Source organism: Hyla sarda, chromosome 6 (genome assembly GCF_029499605.1).
Source record: "Hyla sarda isolate aHylSar1 chromosome 6, aHylSar1.hap1, whole genome shotgun sequence".
Classification (NCBI taxonomy): Eukaryota; Metazoa; Chordata; class Amphibia; order Anura; family Hylidae; genus Hyla; species Hyla sarda.
The window spans coordinates 108,990,197-109,012,296 of NC_079194.1; the positions used below are offsets into that span (position 1 = coordinate 108,990,197).

The 22,100-nt window shown below is 43.5% G+C and overlaps 1 protein-coding gene across 1 annotated transcript; it reads right to left on the bottom strand.

Moving 5' to 3' along the window:
- Nucleotides 1-397: 397 nt before the first annotated feature.
- Nucleotides 398-19,104, bottom strand: EIF4E3 (eukaryotic translation initiation factor 4E family member 3). The gene is made up of 7 exons (XM_056524627.1): nucleotides 18,670-19,104; nucleotides 6,670-6,742; nucleotides 6,137-6,231; nucleotides 4,719-4,779; nucleotides 4,097-4,163; nucleotides 3,849-4,004; nucleotides 398-1,811 (listed from the first exon to the last, which is right to left on the bottom strand). The coding sequence occupies exons 1-7, from the start codon at nucleotides 18,873-18,875 to the stop codon at nucleotides 1,765-1,767; spliced, it is 705 nt and encodes a 234-aa protein (XP_056380602.1). The 5' UTR covers nucleotides 18,876-19,104; the 3' UTR covers nucleotides 398-1,764.
- Between the last annotated feature and the right edge of the window lie 2,996 nt (nucleotides 19,105-22,100).

Consider the following 22,100-nt stretch of genomic DNA (forward strand, 5'->3'; position numbering starts at 1 on the left):
TCTAAAATGGGCCCAAGTTCTGTGCCGATTACCTTCTTGATCTACTTACTGGTTCAGTACAGTGCTTACTTTCCTGATCAAGCTGCAAATCTGACTATTATAAGTCAGTTTTCCAGCACAGAAATGTAAGCTACAGAACTAGGTGTTTAACAGTGGACATTCACTTTAGAGACAGAAAATTCTACATCTTTGGTTCCAAAAGATTAAAAATAGAGCCTGAATCTTCATGATATGGACAGATTTCACCAAATTCCTAGCATTGATAACACAAGATCTGTGTATTTTCTAGTGTTAAATAAGTGGGGGCGGCATAAGAGAACGTTGCATAGGGCAGCCCCAATGCATGAAGAAAAAAAAAAAAAAAAAACATAACACAATGAACATTGATGGGGGGGGGGGGGGGGGGGGTGTGACGAAAGGACTTTTGAAAGACTAAATCTACTCACATACAACTAAGCCTCTAAAAATATGGGGGCACTAAAAAATAAAAAAAAATTAAACACCCACACAACACAGAGAGCAGATTCAGACATCCCTTTCCAATACATGGGTGGCTTAAAGGGGTACTCTGCCCCTAGGCATCTTAGGGGATAAGATGTCTGATTGCAGGGGTCCTGCTGCTGGGGACCCCCACTATCTCTCCTGCAGCCCCCGAGTCCTCAGCTCTCCGGAGCCAAGTTTGCTCCATGGCTGATGACAGGGGTCAGCGGTTCGTGATGTCATGGCTCCACCCCCTAGTGATGCTTAATCCCGCCCCCTTAATGCAAGCCTATGGGAGGGGGCGTGGTAACATTCACACCATGACATCACAAACCTCTGGTATCTGTATCCCAAGTCAGCCATGGAGCAAACTTAGCTCTGGTGAGCTGATTACTTGGGGTGCTGCAGGAGAGATCGCAGGGGTCCCAAACAGCAGACCCCTGTGATCAGACATCTTATCCCCTATCCTTGGATAGGGGATAAGATGTCTAGGGGCGGAGTACCCCTTTAAGAGACTGAAGATGCAGCCATAGATTCCAGCTATTTATGAACAAGGGATATTCTATATTCCAGTCCCTGCACTGACCAGTGACCTATCTGTGGACTCAAAGTACATTTGTGCTTGATAGGAATGTGCTAAAAATAAAAATTATACAGGGAGGGGAGTAATAATTGCATATGTGATTTATGACATTCAGGGATACTGACATCTTCATTATCATGATCTGCTAGTTTAGCATATTACTGCAACCAAAATTCCACGTGGGAAGGGGTCAGTCATCAATAAAACAGTGCAGAGCGACCAGATAACTAGTGCTCTATAGAATGTAGCCATGATGGTTCAGACATCACAGGGGGTTAAAAAGGAAAATAAAATCCAGAGCAGCCACTGAGGACAGATAGCTACACAAACTTCACCCTGAGTCGCTTAACACCTCTGCTTCTGGACAGACTAACAGTTTAGCATAGGGCAGCCATGTTTGATCTTTGAGCAGCAAAGCCATCATTACAGTTTCAACGCGCATAAAATGGGAAGAAAAAAAAAAAATTTGTGTTCTATGTTTTCAATTTTGAAGCTCTAATAAAAAGATATCTTAACAAAAAAGACCAGTGTAGTTCAGCAGAAAACGAAACAAAAACCCAAGAAATAAAATCCTGTGCCTGGCCTTCCTCCTGTTCAGATATTAACGTTCACTGTGGCATTGGTGGGGCCCAGCAAAACTGCATAAGACAAGACCCATCCGGAAGTTTAAGGGTTTACAAAAGGATCCTTTGAGATCCTCACTAGTGTCTCGAACGTCCCCCTTCAAATGCATGATGCTCTTCATGGGCTGCAAGAAAGTGACAATACTGGGGTGAATATCAAATCATTACAGACCTCAATCTACATCGTCTCCACTTAAAATGCTACAGTGCACACAAGCTTTGTCAAGGGTTTAGGTTCCACAAGTTTACACTATCGGTTTAAAAGAAATCTGTCAGTGTCACCTGCACTAATGTGTCGGTAGGTAGTGCAGGTGACACTGACTACGATACTTACCTTGTCCCGTTCTGTCCTATGACAATCTTCAGCTTCGGACCAGACTTGGAGCATGGGTGGAGCGTAGCGACATCACCATTGCCGTTTGCTAGCAGCGAGACAGCAGCGGTGATGTGACCAAGCTCCACCCATGCTCCAAGTCGGGCCTGGAGCTGAAGATACTGAAGAGGATTGCCTGAGAACGACAGCACGGAACGGGACAAGGTAAGTATGGTTGTCATCAGCGTCACCTGCACTACCAGCCTGTACAGACCGGTTAGTGCAGGTGACAGATTTCCTTTAACACCATTATACATAGGAAAAATTATCAAAACTGTAGAGAGTGGTGCAGTCTCCCAGCACTCTTTCAGATGCACCCCACTCTATACACAAGTTTTGATAAATCTTTACAGTGGGTGGCAGCCTACATTATGGACCATTGGCTCAAAGCCTAGATATCACCTGCACTGTAGATATGTAGGGGTTGAAGTCTTTTTCTACATGGTTTAAAAAGCACATCCAGAAGAGCAACTTCAGCTCTAAAGCTTTTACAACTAAGAATACAGCTCAGGATTAGAACAGACGAACACATGATCAATAACTTAAAGGGGTATTCTCACTTCAGAGTGTTCCTCCATTGACAGCATAGGGGAGAAATAGTGGATTGGTGGGGAAATTGTCCCTGTAAGCAATTTTTAACATTTTCAAACAAGTGGTTTAAGCGTGGTCTACAGTGATCTGCCAGATTAAACAGAACATAAGCAGGGGCAGATTTCAAAGTCTGGCACAGAGAGAGCAAGACAGGCATGAGATTTATGCTAGAGTTTCCACTTCAAGTAAAGAAAATGCCAAAAATAAAAATCTATATAATCTCAGCATGCTGCTGGGAGGAGAAAAAAAAAAAAAAAATAATAATAAAAGTGGGGTTGGAGTTTCATAAATCTATTGACTTTCAACATCTGGCCACAGCATTTTGTTACCAAAAATGCAGTGCAGCATTTTAGTTTTTGCATAATAGTGGCAATGTAGCCATAAGAGACATGTGAAATACTGGTATTCATACATTTCCCCCATGGTGTATAATCCTTGGTTTACACATACCACAAATCTAAAATGCAGCCATCCCCCCCCCCTATATGCATTCCCTGGACAACTGACTAGTCCAAGGTCTAGTATCCTGAAAAGTCAATTCTTATTTTGACAACCAGCAGGGTTCCTAGTTTTTAGAAACTCCATAGATAGCTTCTTTGGACATGTCTGGCACACCTCCAGAAGGATTCCAGTTGACCATGACCTTTAAATGGCAGTTACCTCATTTATAAAGCCTAAATTAGTTGGGTAATTACTCATTGGTTTCGAGGAGGAAGTTAAGCTTGGAAGTATAATTGCTCCTTATAAGAAGGTGTGGTGTTTGGCAAGGCTTTGTGGTGAATGATGACGCAACAGGTCATATTCAAAGGCAGTTTTACAAACATCTCTTCTAAATCTGTATACACTTCGTTTTTTATGAGCAATATTGACGTATGTAGCAGGAAAGGCTGCCGGCACATACAAATATCCACAGGCACCACAAGCAATCAGCATGCCAACAGTATCCTTTTGATGTATGCTGGGCTGGTTGGCTATGTAGGAAAGTACAGTCGCTACACTATTTTATCCAGTTGAAATACACTACATATTATCTACCCCCCACAGTATAATTTTGGTTATTATTTGTAATTGTATTGTGAACTAAAGGAATCACCACGAAGAAATGACACTCCCTCTGCTGTGACCACTAGGAGGAGCTCTGACCCTAAAGATATTAAGACATGAATCCATTTTTTTAAGCCAACATGATGACACTTACGCTTATAAAATACAGCTTTAAAAGACGTGTTTGGCAGAAGCTCATAGATTTTTTGTAGAACTGTTGCTTCACCAACCACTGTGGCATTTCCATTCCAGACCTGGACAACATCTTCACGGTCACGTACACTCACACTAACACCAATTACTTCATCGTCTAGGTAAACAGGAAAGAAAAATTATGACCATTACATCAAACCAAAAGGGGAGCAAAGGTGAAATTACACACAACACATGAAGGATATTTACCTGTGGCACAATGATCTGTAAACTGTTCACCAATAGTAGCTAGCAATAGTTCTTTCCACACGACGGCCTAGAAGAAGGAATACATTAATAAACACCCTCCAGATTCTCTCTACTGCACATTTACATGACTTTCATTCTGACTAGAGATGAGCGAACTTACAGTAAATTCAATTTGTCACGAACTTCTCGGCTCAGCAGTTGATTACTTATCCTGCATAAATGAGTTCAGCTTTCAGGTGCTCCGGTGGGCTGGAAAAGGTGGATACAGTCCTAGAAGACTTTCCTAGGACTGTATCTACCTTTTCCAGCCCACCGGAGCACCTGAAGGCTGAACTAATTTATGCAGGAAAAGTCATCAACTGCCGAGCCGAGAAGTTCGTGACGAATCGAATTTACTGTAAGTTCGCTCATCTCCAATTCTGTACATATGTCATCAGATCAGCACAAATACAGACACCCCACAGTTCAGATTTGTGACTACCACAGAAGCTGTATAATTTGGTATAAGGTGTTGAGGCTGTAACCCAGGCACAATAGTGTGCCCCGATAGAGAGACAATAGCATTACATAGGCCACTTTGTAAATGTAGTAGAGACAGTGTCAAGTATCACAAGGTTTATACCGTGCTTTCTTTCGGGACCTTCATCTTCCATACGCCTCCTTTAGCATTACTTTCTTCTTCCCTGAGACAGGACACAGATTATTAATATTTTTCATGGTATACTTTGTGGTAAAGCTACAGCACTAATCTCTCCCCTGTATATTAGTTTGTTACAACAGACCAAAGCAAGCATCAGTTCAGATACAGGGTTGTTTAGAAGACCTAGAATTACTGGATACAAACTCAGGTTCAGCTTCAAGATGCGAACACTGATTTTACCATTCACTTCAAACATACAGAAATCCATGAGGAATTGAAATGCAAAAGACTAAAGAGGATATTTATCACTCTTTTCAAATGTATGGCTTTTATATGACAATTTTTTAACTTTCCTTTGCTTACGTGCGACGTGTTTGTTACCAGTAGCGTTGCTAGAGAGTGACAGTGGGGGGGGGGGGGGGGGGGGGCGCGGTCGTGTTGGGTGACACCATGACTGCCCTGCCTGGCACTAGACAGCTGCACTACAACTATCCTGCAACAACCCATCTTATCAGCATGTAAGGGGGGGGGGGGGGCAGTGAGAATTATGTTAGCTGACTACTTTGTGGTTTTTGGATCCAGTTTATGGGTAGGTCCAACTTTCATGAGGAATAGTAATGTAGAAGGGGAGGGTGGGGCGATGGCATAATGCACAGTAATGGATGGGACAGTGGTGGATCAAAGGGGCAGTTGCCTCCTCCCTCGAGCTTGTTGCTCCCACCCCCATACTCTCATGCTGCTTGCTCTTTGTGGGGACAAATTTTCCTGCATGTAGTTATGATTTTTTCCAGAAGTAAGACAAAATCAAATCTATATAAGTAGGGTATCATTTTAACCATATGGACCTACAAAATAAAGAGAAGGTGTCATTTTTCACCGAAAAAATGTACTGCGTACAAAATGGTGTTTTCTTCCATTTTGTCGCACAATGATTTTTTTTCCTGTTCCGTGGTAAATTTGTGGGTAAAATGACTGATGTAGTCATTACAAAGCAGAATTGGTGGTGCAAAAAAGAAGCCATCATAAGGATTTTTAGGTGCAAAAGTTAAAGCGTTATGATTTTTAAAAAAGGTGAGGAAAAAAAAAAAAGTGCAAAAATGGAAAAACCTGTCCCCAAAGGGTTAATTTATACTGAAATCCCACTGTAGCAGAGTCCCATTCATTTCAACGGGATTCCATTGCACCATGCACATGGTGGAAACATCTGCCACGGAAATCCCAATTTCAGCATCTGCAGAAAGTCTATGAAGATGACGCATTTCCAAGTGGTCTTCACGATGGTGGAACATGCAAGTGTAAGGAAGGTCCGTCCGTATTTTCCAGGCAGACATTCCGCACATTTTCCAATGCGTGAAAATAACCAAAGTAGCACCTAGTTGCTTACAAGAGTCAGTCCTTACCATAGCGGCTTCCTCTCGCCCCTCATTAAGTGGTAGCTACATCTTAGAGGTAGGTTTGTCACAGGAGGGATATTGTTATACACACTCCAGAAACTCTGAAAGAACAGAAAACATGTCAGGTGTCCAACAAACATTAGACCTATATAAAAAGATGAACTTCTGCCAACATTTCCTAATAAAGGGATATTCCCTTGCATTATTTTTTTTAGGTGTCTTGTGTAATACAGTTTATAATTTTACACTGTTTGTGAAGGCCTGGGTCTCTGTTGGGCCTATAGAAAAATAAATGTGCGATATCAGATTGCCAAAATATGCCAGCACCATGTTATCCCATCACTAATACAAGATTGGAACAGCACTTTAAAGCCAAGTTAACCTAGATAAAAATGGAAGAGAAAAGACATGTTGCAGAAAGACAAAATCTGTTTGTTATCCATGTAGGCTGTGGAGTATACCGGAGATATTGCTGAACATGTGCCAAGTTACTTGTAAGGAGTCACTTACTGCCACCTGCTCCCTCATGCCCGTTATACCTGTATCGTTTGTACTGTGTAAATTTTCTTCAAGTTGGATTCACATTCTGCTGCAGTTGTTCCAGGGAGAGACCTGCAGGAAGAACAAACAACAATGAATATATTTCTGCTGCAATAGGAAAGTCTTATCACTGCAACCCAAAATTATTCCAATATAGTGAACACTTCGCCTCTAAACTTATGTCACAAGTTCAATGTCTTTATAGCTGCTGGGACCAAATAAGACCAGATGGCAACCTTTAATGGGAAAGCCAGGATTCCCATTCACTCCTAAGAAAGATGACAGCACAAGAGCCAAGCTTGGTGGCCACCAATCTAAAGGAGGACACATCAGAATTACAACATCTTGAGTCATCTTTGGTTTTAACGTGTCAGCTCTTAATAGAAGCTATGACCAGAAAAAAAACCTTAACCCTTAAAGGGGTTCTCTGGTGCTTACACATCTTATCCCCTATCCAAAGGATAGGGGATAAGATGCCTGATTGCGGGAGTCCCGCAGCTGCATCATGCATGCGGCACCCAGTTTGTAATCAGTCCCCAGAGCGTGTTCGCTCCGGGTCCGATTACGGCGACCACCGGGCCGGCGGCGTGTGACATCACTCCTCCGCCCCCATGTGGCGTCACGCTCCACCCCTCAATGCAAGCCTACGGGAGGGGGCGTGATAGCCATTGGCTGTCCAGGCATGCTGGGAGTTGTTTTGAAACATCTGAAGGTCCGCAGGTTGAAGACCACTGCGGCCTTCCACATCATCCAGACCCCCTTTAGTTTTGTACTCCCTTCTGCTCGGTGGGACGTTAGTATGAGCTGGTTCGGCCCATCTGTGCTGCAGGGACCATCCGGTGGGGAGGGGTAGTCGTTCAGGGGGGGGGAAACTCTTCTCCGCATTTCGGGCACCGGCCCCAGAATAGTGACGTTGCCTTGACGACGACGCACAGGGACGTTCATGAGCAACGTCCCTGTGCGTCGTCAAGGCAACGTCTTGTGGGGGTGTGGGATGACAGGAGCTGATGATGAAGGGGGGTGTGGGACTTTGACAGGCGGTGATGAAGGGGGGGTGTGGGATGATGACCACGGTGTAATTACAAAGGGGGAGGGGATGAGGGTGTTAATGACGGGGGTCTGGATGATGACAGGGGGGAATTATGTATTTCCCACCCTAGGCTTCTAGTAGAGTCAATAACTTTTCCTGGGTTTTTGGGGTGAAATTAGGGGCCTCGGCTTATACGGTACTCTTCCTTTTTGCCAATTTTAGGTCCAATGATCTTAGTATTACTATTTGGGAAACATAGAAGCTTTAACGTGCAATACAAAACAAAGATTTTATAGCATTTAGTGCCCTTGGAAACATGACTTTAATGCACAAATACGAAGTGGATTAGCAGTCTATTGATCCAGATTATCAGTCATCCAAGGCTGGGGAAACCCTGTTCTTCTCATTCATTCTGCTGTCAAACACAAGGAAGTCCAAAAATATTGCCCCAATGATAATTATTCTATGTAGAGCCAGTTCTCAGACCTGGGGTAAAGTGGTTACTCACCAAGGCTCCAGAATTCTTCTAACTGCTCTATGATCAGTGGTCCAAAAAAACAGATGAGTGGAGGGAGGGGATAGAAGGGCTTGTACAGCTGTACTGCTCTCTTTATGATCAGGCAAAATGAAGCATTTGCACTCTGCCTGATCATTAGAGGTAAAAACTTGCAGCAGTAAGCTTTCCTCTAAGCACACATTTACATCTTAAAATGACTCAGCTTAGGCTGATATACCACAGCACAGCCATACCATGTACAGTGACCCCTCGACCTACGATGGCCCCAACATGCAATATATGCTTTTTTATGTCGGGGCCATCGCATAAATGGCTATCCGGCAGCGCAGACTGCTTCAGCTGCCACCGGATAGCTGTTTATGGTGCCCTGTGAGCTCTGGTGATGTCTTACCTGTCCTCGGGGCTCCGGTGCATCCTCTTCGGGATCCTCTGCATCGTCGTCATTACGTCGCTGCGCACGCCGTCCCGTCATCCATAGGAGCGGCGTGTGTAGTGACGTGATGCCGGCGACGGAGAGCGAAGATTCCAGGGAAGCAGAGGCCTTGCTGGAGCGTCGAGGACACGGCGACATCCCGGGCAGCAGTGATTGTCCGGAGCGGTGGGGACAGGCAAGTACAACTTCCTCTAACAGTGGTCTACAACCTGTGGATCTCCAGATGTTGCTAAACTACAACACCCAGCATGCCCGGACAGCTGTTGGCTGTCCGGGCATGCTGGGTGTTGTAGTTTTGCAACATCTGGAGGTCTGCAGGTTATAGACCACTGTCCTATACTTTACACTGCAGGGATCCGTCAACATACGATGGTCCGTTTGGAACGGATTACCATCGTATGTTGAGGGACCACTGTATTTAATAGACCAGACAGTGACTACATTTTAGGACATAATGCTATTTTGCAGGACTCAAGTAGGGCCATATGTGCTTTTGGGTCCAGCAAAGCAGAATTATATACTTAGAAATGGCTTAGAGGGGCACTTAAATTTTTTTTTTTAAATCAACTGATGCCAGAAAGTTACGGTAAGCAGATTTTTAAATTACTTCTATATATAAAAAAAATAATAATTAATCCTTTCAGTACTTATTAGCAGCTGTATACTTCAGAGGAAATTATTTTCTTTTGGATTTCTTTTCTGTCATGACCACAGTGCTCTCTGCTGACACCTCTCCATGTAAGGAACTGTGTCCAGAGCAGCATATTTGCTATGGAGATTTTATCCTGCTGTGGACATGGACAGAGATGTCAGCTGAGAGCACTGGTTGTGACAAAAGAAATCCAAAAATAATTTCCTCTATAGTATACAGCCACTAATAAGTGCTGGAAGGATTAAGAATTTTTAATATAAGTAATTTACAAACCTGTAACTTTCTGGCACTAGTCAAAAAAAAATATAAATATAAATATATATACACACACACATATATATACACACACACACACACTTCACCGGAGTACCCCTTTAAGGTTTAATCCTAGCCAGTCACCCAGCAGTGGCATGGTGCAGAAAGACTACAATGGTCACCAGTAGTCTGTGGGAAAGGACATTGTGGTTGACAGTCCCAGCTCTACGGATCTAGTTCTGCTATCAATCCTCTTCCTCATAAGGAGCTAGAAGTGAGCTTTGTTTCCTATGTGTAGTATATGGCTCCCCTAAATTTAGTCTCTGGGCCGCAAACTTAACATAACATTGCTAGGTTACTCTGTTTCTTGTGCCGGCAAGAGAAGAACCATTCATTTTATCTCCAGGAATGAAGCGGAATGAGGGACTACTGTAGAAGAGAATTGTGATGCGTTACAGAGAAGGATGCCAGGAACGTGTCACTTTATAACAAGGTCATAACAGAGAACCAAGGTCATCATCTAAGCAAGAAATTGCCCTCTCCCCATGCAAGCAGATCTGCCATAAAAGTTAAAGTTGTGCTAGATATTGCTAGAATTTTGGTGAGCAAGCCACTTTAACTCACTAGGTTAGATAACAGGACAGAGGATGGACTGCTATAGTAGGAGTATGTGAAATTAAAAACTCCTTATGCCCCCTTATCACCATGGGTCACACATTCATAGTAAAATTTAAACATTCTAAATCTACTTTTGTGACTGCCAGCCAAAGAGTCCAGTATAGCGAGACAGGAGAACATTCTAGTATGTAGAGAGAGATCCTGTGATGTCACCCAGCCTGGCCATTACTACTTGCCTTATGACCTCTCCCTGCTGGTCTACCCTCCTGAAGGACAGAATGGGGACGAGCAAGTGCAGCCAGGCCCCCCTCCAAAAACTTAATGTCCATTAAGGTGGTGGAAAAATCTAAGAAAAGACTGGAGCACATGTGATTATAGTATTGTGGACACTGAAAGGAGACCACTCAATCTATGTAAATGCGGGGGGCTGCATGAGTAATGTAGGATTTATAATAAACGGAGAACCTGGCCTTTAGCAACCACTGATCATGTCCTTGGGAACAGCATCCAGGATCGATCTCTCTCTCGTAGTTTTGCAACATCTGGAGGTCCGCATGTTGTAGACCCCTGTCCTATACTTTACATTGCACGGATCCCTCAAAATGCGATGGTTTCAACAAACGATGGTCCGTTTGGAAATCCCAGTTGGTTTCTTATCAGACCTATGCAGCCAGCTCTACCACTTCCACACTGCCAGGTAAAATACAGAGCCTGATTAAAAAGTAACACTTATTTTAATAACATTTACAACGAGTCACATTTCAGGGTTCACCACCATCATGAGTGATAAAGGTAAACCCCAAAGCGCTTTGAGTTGTAGACAGCTTAACCTGTTCAGGACCCAGGGCGTACGGGTACGTCCTGGTACTCAAGGACCCAGGACGTACCTGTACGCGTGTGGGAATTTCAGTCCCCGGTGATGTGGGTCATGTGTGACCCGCTGACCTGGAGATACATGGTGATCGGGTGTAGGATACACCCCCCAATCATCTCCTGTATCTGTGGGAAGGTGGCGATTTCATCAACCCCCCCCCCCCCCCCCCCAACTGAATGTCATTTTGAATACTTTGAGGGGTGCAGTTTTATAATGGGGTATTTCTAATATGAAGGCCCTTCAAATCCACTTTAAAGCAGAACTGGTCCCTGTAAAAAAATTCTGATTTAGAAAATTGTGTAAAATTGGAAAATTGCTGCTATACTTTGACATCCTCTGATGTCTTCCAAAAGTAAGAACATGTCACCTTTATGATGCAAACATAAAGTAGACATATTGTATGCGAGAATCAATATATAATTTGGAGTATTCATTTTCCTTATAAGCAGAGAGCTTATTTTTTCTGCAAATTTTTGAATTTTTCACCATGAAATGATGAAGTATCGACAACATTTTACCACTAACAAAGTCACGAAAAAAATTGTCGGAATTAGAATGAAAGGTGAAAGCATCCCAGAGTTATTAATGCTTTAAGTGACATGGGTCAGATGTGCAAAAAAAGGCCGGGTCCTACAGTGAAAATTGGCTGGGTCCTTAAGGGGTTAATAGAATAGAAGGTCTGATGGCAAGGCTAAACGGGATATGAAGAGAGAAGAACAAGTCCTCCCCTCTAAAGTAAGTGTAAAAGGAATACCTAAGAACAGTTTACAGGGTAAAGGTGCTCACTCTCCAATATGTTAAAAAGGTACAAAGAAATGTCACAAGGTTTTTAGGAAGTGTCTGAATCATGGGCAACCTCTAACATAAGACTGAATACTATAGACCAGGGCTGCAGCAGTCGAAAAACCTAGTCCGAAGGCAACATCTGGATTATTAACCCCATCATGTAAGTGATCAGGCTTTAGAAGGCAGTGTACTGCCTCTACAGACATGGAAAATGCTGCTCTAGAGTCAGCTATTGTACAAGTATTCCTTCAGCTGTTCCAAAACTACCACTCTCAGCATGTGCTGACAGCATGAGACACTTGTTCGAAAAACCTTCTCTAGAGTACAGGCAAATGGCTGGTAGCCAAGCCAGAAAATAATGGCATTGGGATTTCATCAACCCAAGGATTTGGGCAGCTGCCATTGGAAAGTTTTTTTTTTTTTTTAGGCAGCATCTATTTTATACTTCTCGATAAGGCTTTAAAAAAAAAAAAAAAATTCTGGGACCTGCACATTGAAGACTTCTACTTAGGCTAGGCCATTAAAAAGATTGGTGGAGAGATGTATGTTGGGGAGGGGGGGGGGGGGGGGGGGGGAAGAGATGCTCTTGGATCGCCTGTCAATCAGCATAATTAAGTAAAAAAAAAGATGCCGAACATGTTTGATGGGTGCAACTCCTAAAGGTGGGCCTCTTACCTTTGGAAATGAGGAGATGTCTCTAAACCACCTCTAGTAGGGATGCAAAGATTCAATAAAATTTGATAACTGGATTCGTTGTCGACAAATCCCATTATCGAATAATCGACCGATTTGTTGGTACCGGCGGTCATAAGGCTGCTGCGGGGCGGTCAGACGCTAGGCCGCAGCCTCTGTTCAACAAGTCCCTGTTCCACTGCTTAACAATCACACGTGCTGGGCCAGTTTTTCACTTTTCATAGAGGCAACAATCTCAACTGCCCCCTATGGGAGCTATAACATTCCAAAAAAATTAAAAATAAAGTGAAGATCATTTAACCCCTTTAATAAGTTTGAATCATCCCCTCCCCCCAAAATAAATAAAAAGTGTAAATAAAAAACATGTGGTATTGCCGTGTGCGGAAATGTCTGAATTATAAAAAAAATATATATATTGTTAATTAAACTGCACGGTCAATGGCGTACGCCCAAAAAAATTCCAGAGTCCAAAATAGTGTATTTCTGGTCACTTTTTATATCATGAAAAGGTGAATAAAAAGCGATCAATAAGTCCTATGAATAAAAAAAAATGGTACCACTAAAAACTTCAGATCATGGCACAAAAAATGAGCCCTGATACCTGCCCGTATGTGGAAAAAAAAAAAAAAAAAGTTATAGGGGTCAGAAGATTGAAATTTTAAACATATACATTTTCCTGCATGTAGTTATGATTTGTTTCCAGAAGTAAGACAAAATCAAACCGATATAAGTAGGGTATCATTTTAACCGTATGGACCTACAGAAAAGAAGGTGTAATTTTTACCGAAAAATGCACAGTGTAGAAACGGAAGCCCACAAAAGTTATAAATGGTGTTTTTTCCTTCAATTTTGTCTCACAATGATTTTTTTTCCCCCTTCGCCGTAGATTTTTGGGTAAACCGACATCATTACAATGTAGAATTGGTGGTGCAAAAAATAAGCCATCATATGGATTTTTGGGTGCAAAATTGAGAGTTGTGATTTTTTTTAAAGGTAAGGAGGGAAAAAAAATGCAAAAACTGAAAAACCCCGGGTCCTTAAGGGGTTAATAGATTAAGTGACAACTAATCGATTATTAAAATCATCGTTATCTGTAGCCCTAATTGACAGTATAGTAGGAGTAGCAAACAGCATAGTGCTACCTGCTACTCTGTTTTGCTTAATTTCTGAGTTATGGAAACTTCATAGCTTTCAGTGCCAAACCATTTTAAGAGTATATCCAAAATTAAATCAACTGGTGCCAGAAAGTTAAACAGATTTGTAAATTACTTCTCTTAAAAAAAAATTAAAAAAAATTCTTTATCCTTCCAGTACTTATTAGCTGCTATTTACTACAGAGAAAGTTATTTTCTTTTTGAATCTTTCTGTCCACAGTGCTCTCTGCTGACACCTCTGTTCCTATCAGGAACTGTCCAGAGCAGGAGCAAATCCACATGGCAAACCTATGCTGCTCTGGGCAGTTCCTGATACAGACAGGTGTCAGCAGAGAGCACTGTGGACAGAAACAAAAGAGAAATCCAAAAACAAAAAGCTTTTTCTGTTATATACAGCTGCTAAGAAGTACTGGAAGGATAAAGATTTAATCAAAGTAATTTACAATTCTGTTTAACTTTTGGGCACCAGTTGAAAAAAAAAATAAATAAATAAAAGTTTTCCACCGGATACCCCTTTACCTACCAGCTGATGTGTACACAGACCTGGAGCAATGCAGTCCACTCTAGGTGGCTCAGCTGTAGAGGTAACTTTACAACTCCTAGTAAAGATCAGGCAGTTTAACTTTGGATGTACATGTTAATTCCCATTGGTCTCTGTGGGTGTTCTGTAAACTGCTGAAGACAGCCTGTCTGCTTAGCTTCCTGGCCAGGGGCCTCTGGATCTCAGGTTAGGGCATATGCAGTTAGTAAGTGAATTTGTAAGTCTGCAGCTCTCTGCACAGTTGGGTGGCTAAAGGCCAAGTGCAGAGTTAAAACTAAGAGGACACATAGCATAACACCAGTATGGCTCCCCCCAACGGTGTCCCCCATCAGTCGTACCTTCACCAATCAAAACTGATATATCGGAGTCACTTTACAAGTTTGGACAAATCCCTTTAGACTTCACCTATTCCACTACCTGTGAGTGGAGACAGTGTAAGGCCCCGTTCACACAGTCATTCCTCTTTAATTCTCCTCTCCAAACTAATGCACATCTCCTCTGCCCATTGACTTTAATGTTTTGTCCAATGTCCTGTTCACACTGCGGAAATCTGACGCTGAATTTCATTCCGTTTGAAGAATGAGCATGTTCATTCTTCAAGTGGAATCCGCTAGCAGAAATCAATAGAAGTCAATGGTAAAAAAAAAAATATATATATAATTCTGCCTGACCGTTTTCGTGTGGAAATGGCTGAAAAACCCTTTTTTCTCCCCCATTTTCACGCAAAATTAAAAAAAAAATTCCGCCCGTAAATTTTTCGGCAAGAATTACTCTTGATTTACTCAGTGTGAACATACCCTAACAGCTTAAAATGCCGTAGTGCACAACAAGCTGTGGGTTTTGTAGCCTAAGAATAACACTTCTATTCATGTTCATCTTACAAACTATGGTAGGGATGGAAACTCACCGCAGTGTTTGGTTGTAGAGGAGAATTATAGAGATGAGCGAACTTACAGTAAATTCGATTCATCACGAACTTCTCGGCTCGGCAGTTGATGACTTATCCTGCATAAATGTGTTCAGCTTTCTGGTGTTCCGGTGGGCTGGAAAAGGTGGATACAGTCCTAGGAAAGAGTCTCCTAGGACTGTATCCACCTTTTCCAGCCCACGGAGCACCTGAAAGCTAAACTAATTTATGCAGGAAAAATCATCAACTGCCGAGCCGAGAAGTTTATTTACGAATCAAATTTACTGTAAGTTCGCTCATCTCTAGAGAATTATAACTACGGATAATCTAGACCAGTGGTCTTCAACCTGCGGACCTCCAGATGTTGCAATACTACAACTCCCAGCATGCACGGACAGCCAACGGCTGTCCGTGCATGCTGGGAGTTGTAGTTTTGCAACATCTGGAGGTCTCCAAGTTGAAGACCACTGGCCTAGACCTATAAATTGCACAGCTGCAAAAAGATTACTGTGATTATGTCAGGACCCCAGCTTTACTTTTTATGGCCTTTAGGGAACCCTTAGAAAGCCTCCTAATGGAGACACTTTATATACCCAATGAACCAGCGTAAAGCCAAGTTATCACTGGGGTACTACTGATACTATTTACAGGCTCTTGTTTCAAAGAATGTTATGCGACAGCTATCCATGTAACACACTATTATGAGTTCTCTGAATTAGGGATAGACGATTATTGTTTTGTCCAATATTATTGGCCGATATTCACAATTTTTTGGAGTTATCGGCAATTACCTTGCCGATAATACCCCGCGCTGCACCCCCCCACCGCACCGGCCCCATCCCTGGTTTTATAATTACCTGTTCCCGGGGGCCATGCTACTTCTGGCTCCTGCTGCATCATGCGTTACGCTGTGCGCACTGACTAGGGACGTCCTCAATGTGACGTCACCATCAGTGCGCACAGTGACAGCTCAGGAGGACGCTGCTGGAGCCAGATGCAGCGTGGACCCCGGGAACAGGTAATTATAAAACAGAGGATGGGGGAGGCAATGGGGCCGGGGCGACGCGGTGTGAGTCGGCGATGGGGGCACGGTGGCAGTGATAGGACTCAGGAGGACCCCTGGACAGGCAGGGGGAGAGAAGCAGGTGGTGGCGGCGGTCTCTGGCTGGGGGGGGGTTGGTTGGTGTTTTAGGGGGATAAATAGCCAATAACTTATACCAGAATATCGGTACAAGTTATCGGCCCTAACCTCCACAGATTATCACAGTTGGGGATGATGCAACCCCTGGGAGTGCCACTGAAGAGCAGACTAAAAGGGTTGCCTCCTGCAAGAACAGGGCAGCTGCATTTAAGTGTACATCTCCAGCTCTAGCATTGGGGAGGCACAGACCATGCTGGGCATTACAGTTGCCAAGTTATCCATACAACACCCTGCGAGTTGCAAACATAAGCCCATCCTAATGAATAGAACTCATAGATGGAACTCCGTAGGAGTCACTGTTGCCTTGGTAACTATACTGCCCAGCATGGACTGCTTCTTCCCATGTAGAGCTGAAGATCACACAGGCCAGAAGCTGAGGATAAACTAAAAACCCTTCTAAATTAAACACAGGAGCAGGAAATGGACCAAACCTAACCTTGTTAAAGGGTTCTCTGCTGCCCCAGCGTTTGGAACATTGAGCGGGCATTGTGATGTCACGCCACCTCCCCTACCATAGACCTACATTGAGGGGGCGTGGCGTCACGACCACCGCCACCCAGCGTTCTAAACAAACTGCAGAGATTGTGGGGGTCCCAGCTGCGAGACCCCCGCAATCAGACATCTTACACCCTATACTTCAGATAGGGGATATGATGTCTAACTATATTTTAGCTATTAAAGTGAACAGGGCTACTGCTGTGAGCCAAAGTATACATCAGCATCACTTATTTATGGAATGTTAAAGTACAGTGGTCCCTCAACATACGATGGTAATTCGTTCCAAACAACCCATCATTTGTCGAATCCATCGTATGTCGAGGGATTCGTGCAGTGTAAAGTATAGGAAGTTATACTTCCCTGTCCCCGCCGCTCCGGACCGCGTCCTCACTGCTCCCGATCCTCCGGCGTCTTCCACATCTTCTACAGGGTCCGGGCCTCACTTTCTGGTGACGTTATTACGCTGCTGCGCCGACACGGCGTACGTAGTGACGTAATAACGACGCCGGAAAGCGAGACCCGGACCCTGGAGAAGATACAGAAGACGCCAGAGGATCCCGAAGTGGACCCGGAGCAGCGGGGATAGGTGAGCGAACCTGTCCGGGATGCTTAAACTGGTATCCGACAGCAGCTTAAGCATTTTGCGCTGTCAGATAGCAGTTAATGCGATGGCCCCGACATATCAAAGCATCGTATGGCGATTTTATCATATGTCGGGGCCATCGCATGTCGGGGGGGGGGGGGGTTACTGTATAGGACGGCCCTAATGCAGTGAGAGATATGGCGCCCTCTGGAGTCTGACCCAGAAACACAAGGAAACTAACATAGTGATCATTCCAAGGATTGGGGCGACAAGTGGTCTCCAAACTGTGGAACTACAGCAATCCTACATACCTGGGCAACCAACAGCTGTTTGGGCATGCTGGGAGTTGTAGTTTTGTAACAGCCAGGTCCACAGTTTGGAGCCAATGACCTAAACACCCCTTTATACTATAATGTACTTGTCAGATTAGAAGTTCTGGCTTTGGATCCTAAATGGGGGGGGGGGGAGAATTATATATATTGTATTGTAGTAATTTTATTAAGTGTACCCATCAGACTCAACAAAAAATTAATTTTAAATATATCACTCAGTACCTAATCCTGACCATGTACATGTAATTTTTACATTTCTAGCACCTTTATTTACTACACTTAATTTAGCTCACTAGTCTGAATTCCTTGGAAAGGGAGGGGGCGTGGCCTCACTGTGCAGGTCTCCGCCCCCTCCCTCAGTATGCTGTCTGCTCACATCTCCCCTAGCATTATCAAAACTACAACTCCCAGCTTGTCCTCACTGACAGTAGCGGGACACAAGCTGACAGTGGGAGGATTTTTCCTCCAGCTATGAGCCCTGCACTCACAGCTGTCAATCAAGGAAGTGTGTCCATGACATAGGTGATGATGCATGGACACAGCAGGACTAGTATGTGTCCAAGCAGGCGGGGGGGGGTACAATTTTTATGGTCTGGAGTTCTCCTTTAAGTGACCTAAGGCACCCTCATAACAAAGGCATCTTTGACTCCAACATAAGGGGACTAAAACCACATGTGATAAAAGTTGTAGTGTGAATACAATTGTAGAAAAAGGCAAAAAAATAAAATAAATAAAAAGTAGGTAACAGGCCCTGTGTTATAGGGTGAATATGTTCAGAGGGGGAGGGGAGCCCAGATCCCGCAGAGGGAAGGCCGCCCCACAGTTCCCGGCAGTGAAGCGGTTAACACAGGGCAGCAGGGGTCACTCCCGGTTACACAGAGCAGCCCCTGCCCCCACAACAACCTCCCCCCTTCCCCCCAGATACCTGTCCAGCCAGAAGGTCCAGGGAGAGTTTAGCGGGATGCCCTCACTATCCGCGTCCCGCGGCAGCTCCAGCTCGGTTATCTCGGTCTGGTGATGGTTCAGGTGCAGCTGGTCGTCGCTGTCAGACTTGAGCTGCCGCCGGTCCGGACCCGCGGGGAGCGCCATCTTCCTGTGGACGCGCTGCTTACGCTCCACCCCGGCTAACATCGTCACCACAAACGCCACTGCTGACTCACCTGACGCGGCGCACGGCTCTGCAGCTATAGCAACAGAACGCGTGACGTCATGCCTCTTGATTGGAAGGGGGCGGGGGGGAATTCAGTTTACGGGCTGTGATAGGACGGGACGGATGACGTCACTCGTGTTGATTGGATCTCTCATTAAGGCATCTAATGGGCTTTCCCAATTTGCATGTATGTGATATAAATGGCGTCTGTGGAGTCAGCTGATCAGGAACATAAACAATGGCTTCAGTGAGGGGGCGGGCTGTGTGGATTACCGCATGCGTGTTCACTTGTCAGCTATCTGCGACAATAGTAAGGAGGGGGGCGTACACTAGATGGCCCCGCCCAGAATCATTGTAGTCATGTGATTCAGTCCAAAGAAAAAATAATGTGATTCTCAAGCTCCCCAAAAATATAATAAAAGTCCAAAATTAATTTCACATGATTAACCCCTTAAGGACACAGCCCATTTTCACCTCTAGGACGCAGCCCTTTTTTGCACATCTGACCACTGTCACTTTAAACATTAATAACTCTGGAATGCTTTTAGTTATCATTCTGATTCCGAGATTGTTTTTTCGTGACATATTCTACTTTAACATAGTGGTAAATTTTTGTGGTAACTTGCATCCTTTCTTGGTGAAAAATCCCAAAATTTGATGAAAAAATTGAAAATTTAGCATTTTTCTAACTTTGAAGCTCTCTGCTTGTAAGGAAAATGGATATTCAAAATATTTTTTTTTTTATTCACATATACAATATGTCTACTTTATGTTTGCATCATAAAATTTATGAGTTTTTACTTTTGGAAGACACCAGAGGGCTTCAAAGTTCAGCAGCAATTTTACAATTTTTCACAAAATTTTCAAACTCGCTATTTTTCATGGACCAGTTCAGGTTTGAAGTGGATTTGAAGGGTCTTCATCTTAGAAATACCCCATAAATGACCCCATTATAAAAACTGCACCCCCCAAAGTATTCAAAATGACATTCAGTCAGTGTTTTAACCCTTTAGGTGTTTCACAGGAATAGCAGCAAAGTGAAGGAGAAAATTCTAAATCTTCATTTTTTACACTTGCATGTTCTTGTAGACCCAATTTTAGAATTTTTACAAGGGGTAAAAGGATAAAATTTATACTTGAATTTGTAGCCCAATTTCTCTCGAGTAAGCACATACCTCATATGTCTATGTAAAGTGTTCGGCGGGCGCAGTAGAGGGCTCAGAAGGGAAGGCATGTTGCATTTAGGAAGCCCCTATGGTGCCAAAACAGCAAAAAAAAAAAAACACATGGCATACCATTTTGGAAACTAGACCCCTTGGGGAACGTAACAAGGGATTAAGTGAGCCTTAATACCCCACAGGTGTTTCATGACCTTTGCATATGTAAAAAAAAAAAAAAAAAAAAATTTCACTAAAATGTGTGTTTCCCCCCAAATGTCACATTTTTGCAAGGGTTAATAGCAGAAAATACCCCCCAAAATTTGTTACCCCATCTCTTCTGAGTATGGAGGTACCCCATAAGTTAACCTGAAGTGCACTACGGGCGAACTACAATGCTCAGAAGAGAAGGAGTCATATTTGGCTTTTTGAGAGCAAATTTTGCTCGGGGGGCATGTCGCATTTAGGAAGCCCCTATGGTGCCAGGACAGCAAAAGAAAAACACATGGCATACCATTTTGGAAACTAGACCCCTTGAGGAACGTAACAAGGGATAAAGTGAACCTTAATACCCCACAGGTGTTTCACGACTTTTGCATATGTAAAAAAAAAAATGTTTTTTTTTTACCAAAAATGCTTGGTTTAGCAAAAATTTTACATTTTAAAAAAAGATAATAGCAGAAAATACCCCCCAAAATTTGAAGCCCAATTTCTCCCGATTCAGAAAACACCCAATATGGGGATGAAAAGTGCTCTGCTGGCGCACTACAGGTCTCAGAAGAGAAGGAGTCACATTTGGCTTTTTGAGAGCAAATTTTGCTCGGGGGGCATGCCGCATTTAGGAAGCCCCTATGGTGCCAGGACAGAAAAAAAAACACATGGCATACCATTTTGGAAACTAGACCCCTTGGGGAACGTAACAAGGGGTAAAGTGAACCTTAATACCCCACAGGTGTTTCACGACTTTTGCATATGTAAAAAAAAATTATTTTTTTACACTAAAATGCTTGTTTTCCCCCAAATTTTACATTTTTACAAGGGATAATAGCAGAAAAAAAAAACAAAATTTGTAACCCCATCTCTTCTGAGTATGGAAATACCCCATAAATGGACGTGAAGTGCACTGGGGACGAACTACAATGCTCAGAAGAGAAGGAGCATCATTGAGCTTTTGGAGAGAGAATTTGGCCATGTGCATTTACAAAGCCCCCCGTGGTGCCAGAACAGTGGACCCCCCCACATGTGACCCCATTTTTAAAACTACACCCCTCACGGAAGGTAATAAGGGGTGCAGGGAGAATTTACACCCCACTGGCATTTGACGGATCTTTGGAACAGTGGGCTGTGCAAATTAAATATTTTATTTTTCATTTTCACAGACCCCTGTTTCAAAGATCTGTCAGACACCTGTGGGGTGTAAATGCTCACTGTACCCCTTATTACATTCCGTGAGGGGTGTAGTTTCCAAAATGGAGTCACATGTGGGTATTTATTGTTTTGCACTTATGTCAGAACCGCTGTAAAATCAGCCACCCCTGTGCAAATCACCAATTTAGACGTCAAATTTACATGGTGCACTCTCCCTTCTGGGCCTTGTTGTGCGCCCCCAGAGCACTTTGCGCCCACATATGGGGTATCTTCGTACTCAGGAGAAATTGCGTTACAAATTTTGGAGGCTTTTTTTCTTTTACCGCTTGTGAAATTTTAAAGTATGGGGCAACACCAGTATGTTAGTGTACAAAAATGTTTTTTTTTTACACTAAAATGCTGGTGTAGACCCCAACTTTATCTTTTCATAAGGGGTAAAAGGAGAAAAAGCCCCCCAAAATTTGTTAGGCAATTTCTCCCGAGTACGGCGATACCCCATATGTGGCCCTAAATTGTTGCCTTGAAATACGACAGGGCTCCAAAGTGAGAGCGCCATGCGCATTTGAGGCCTAAATTAGGGATTTGCATAGGGGTGGACATAGGGGTATTCTACACCAGTGATTCCCAAACAGGGTGCCTCCAGCTGTTGCTAAACTCCCAGCATGCTTTTGTTTTGCAACA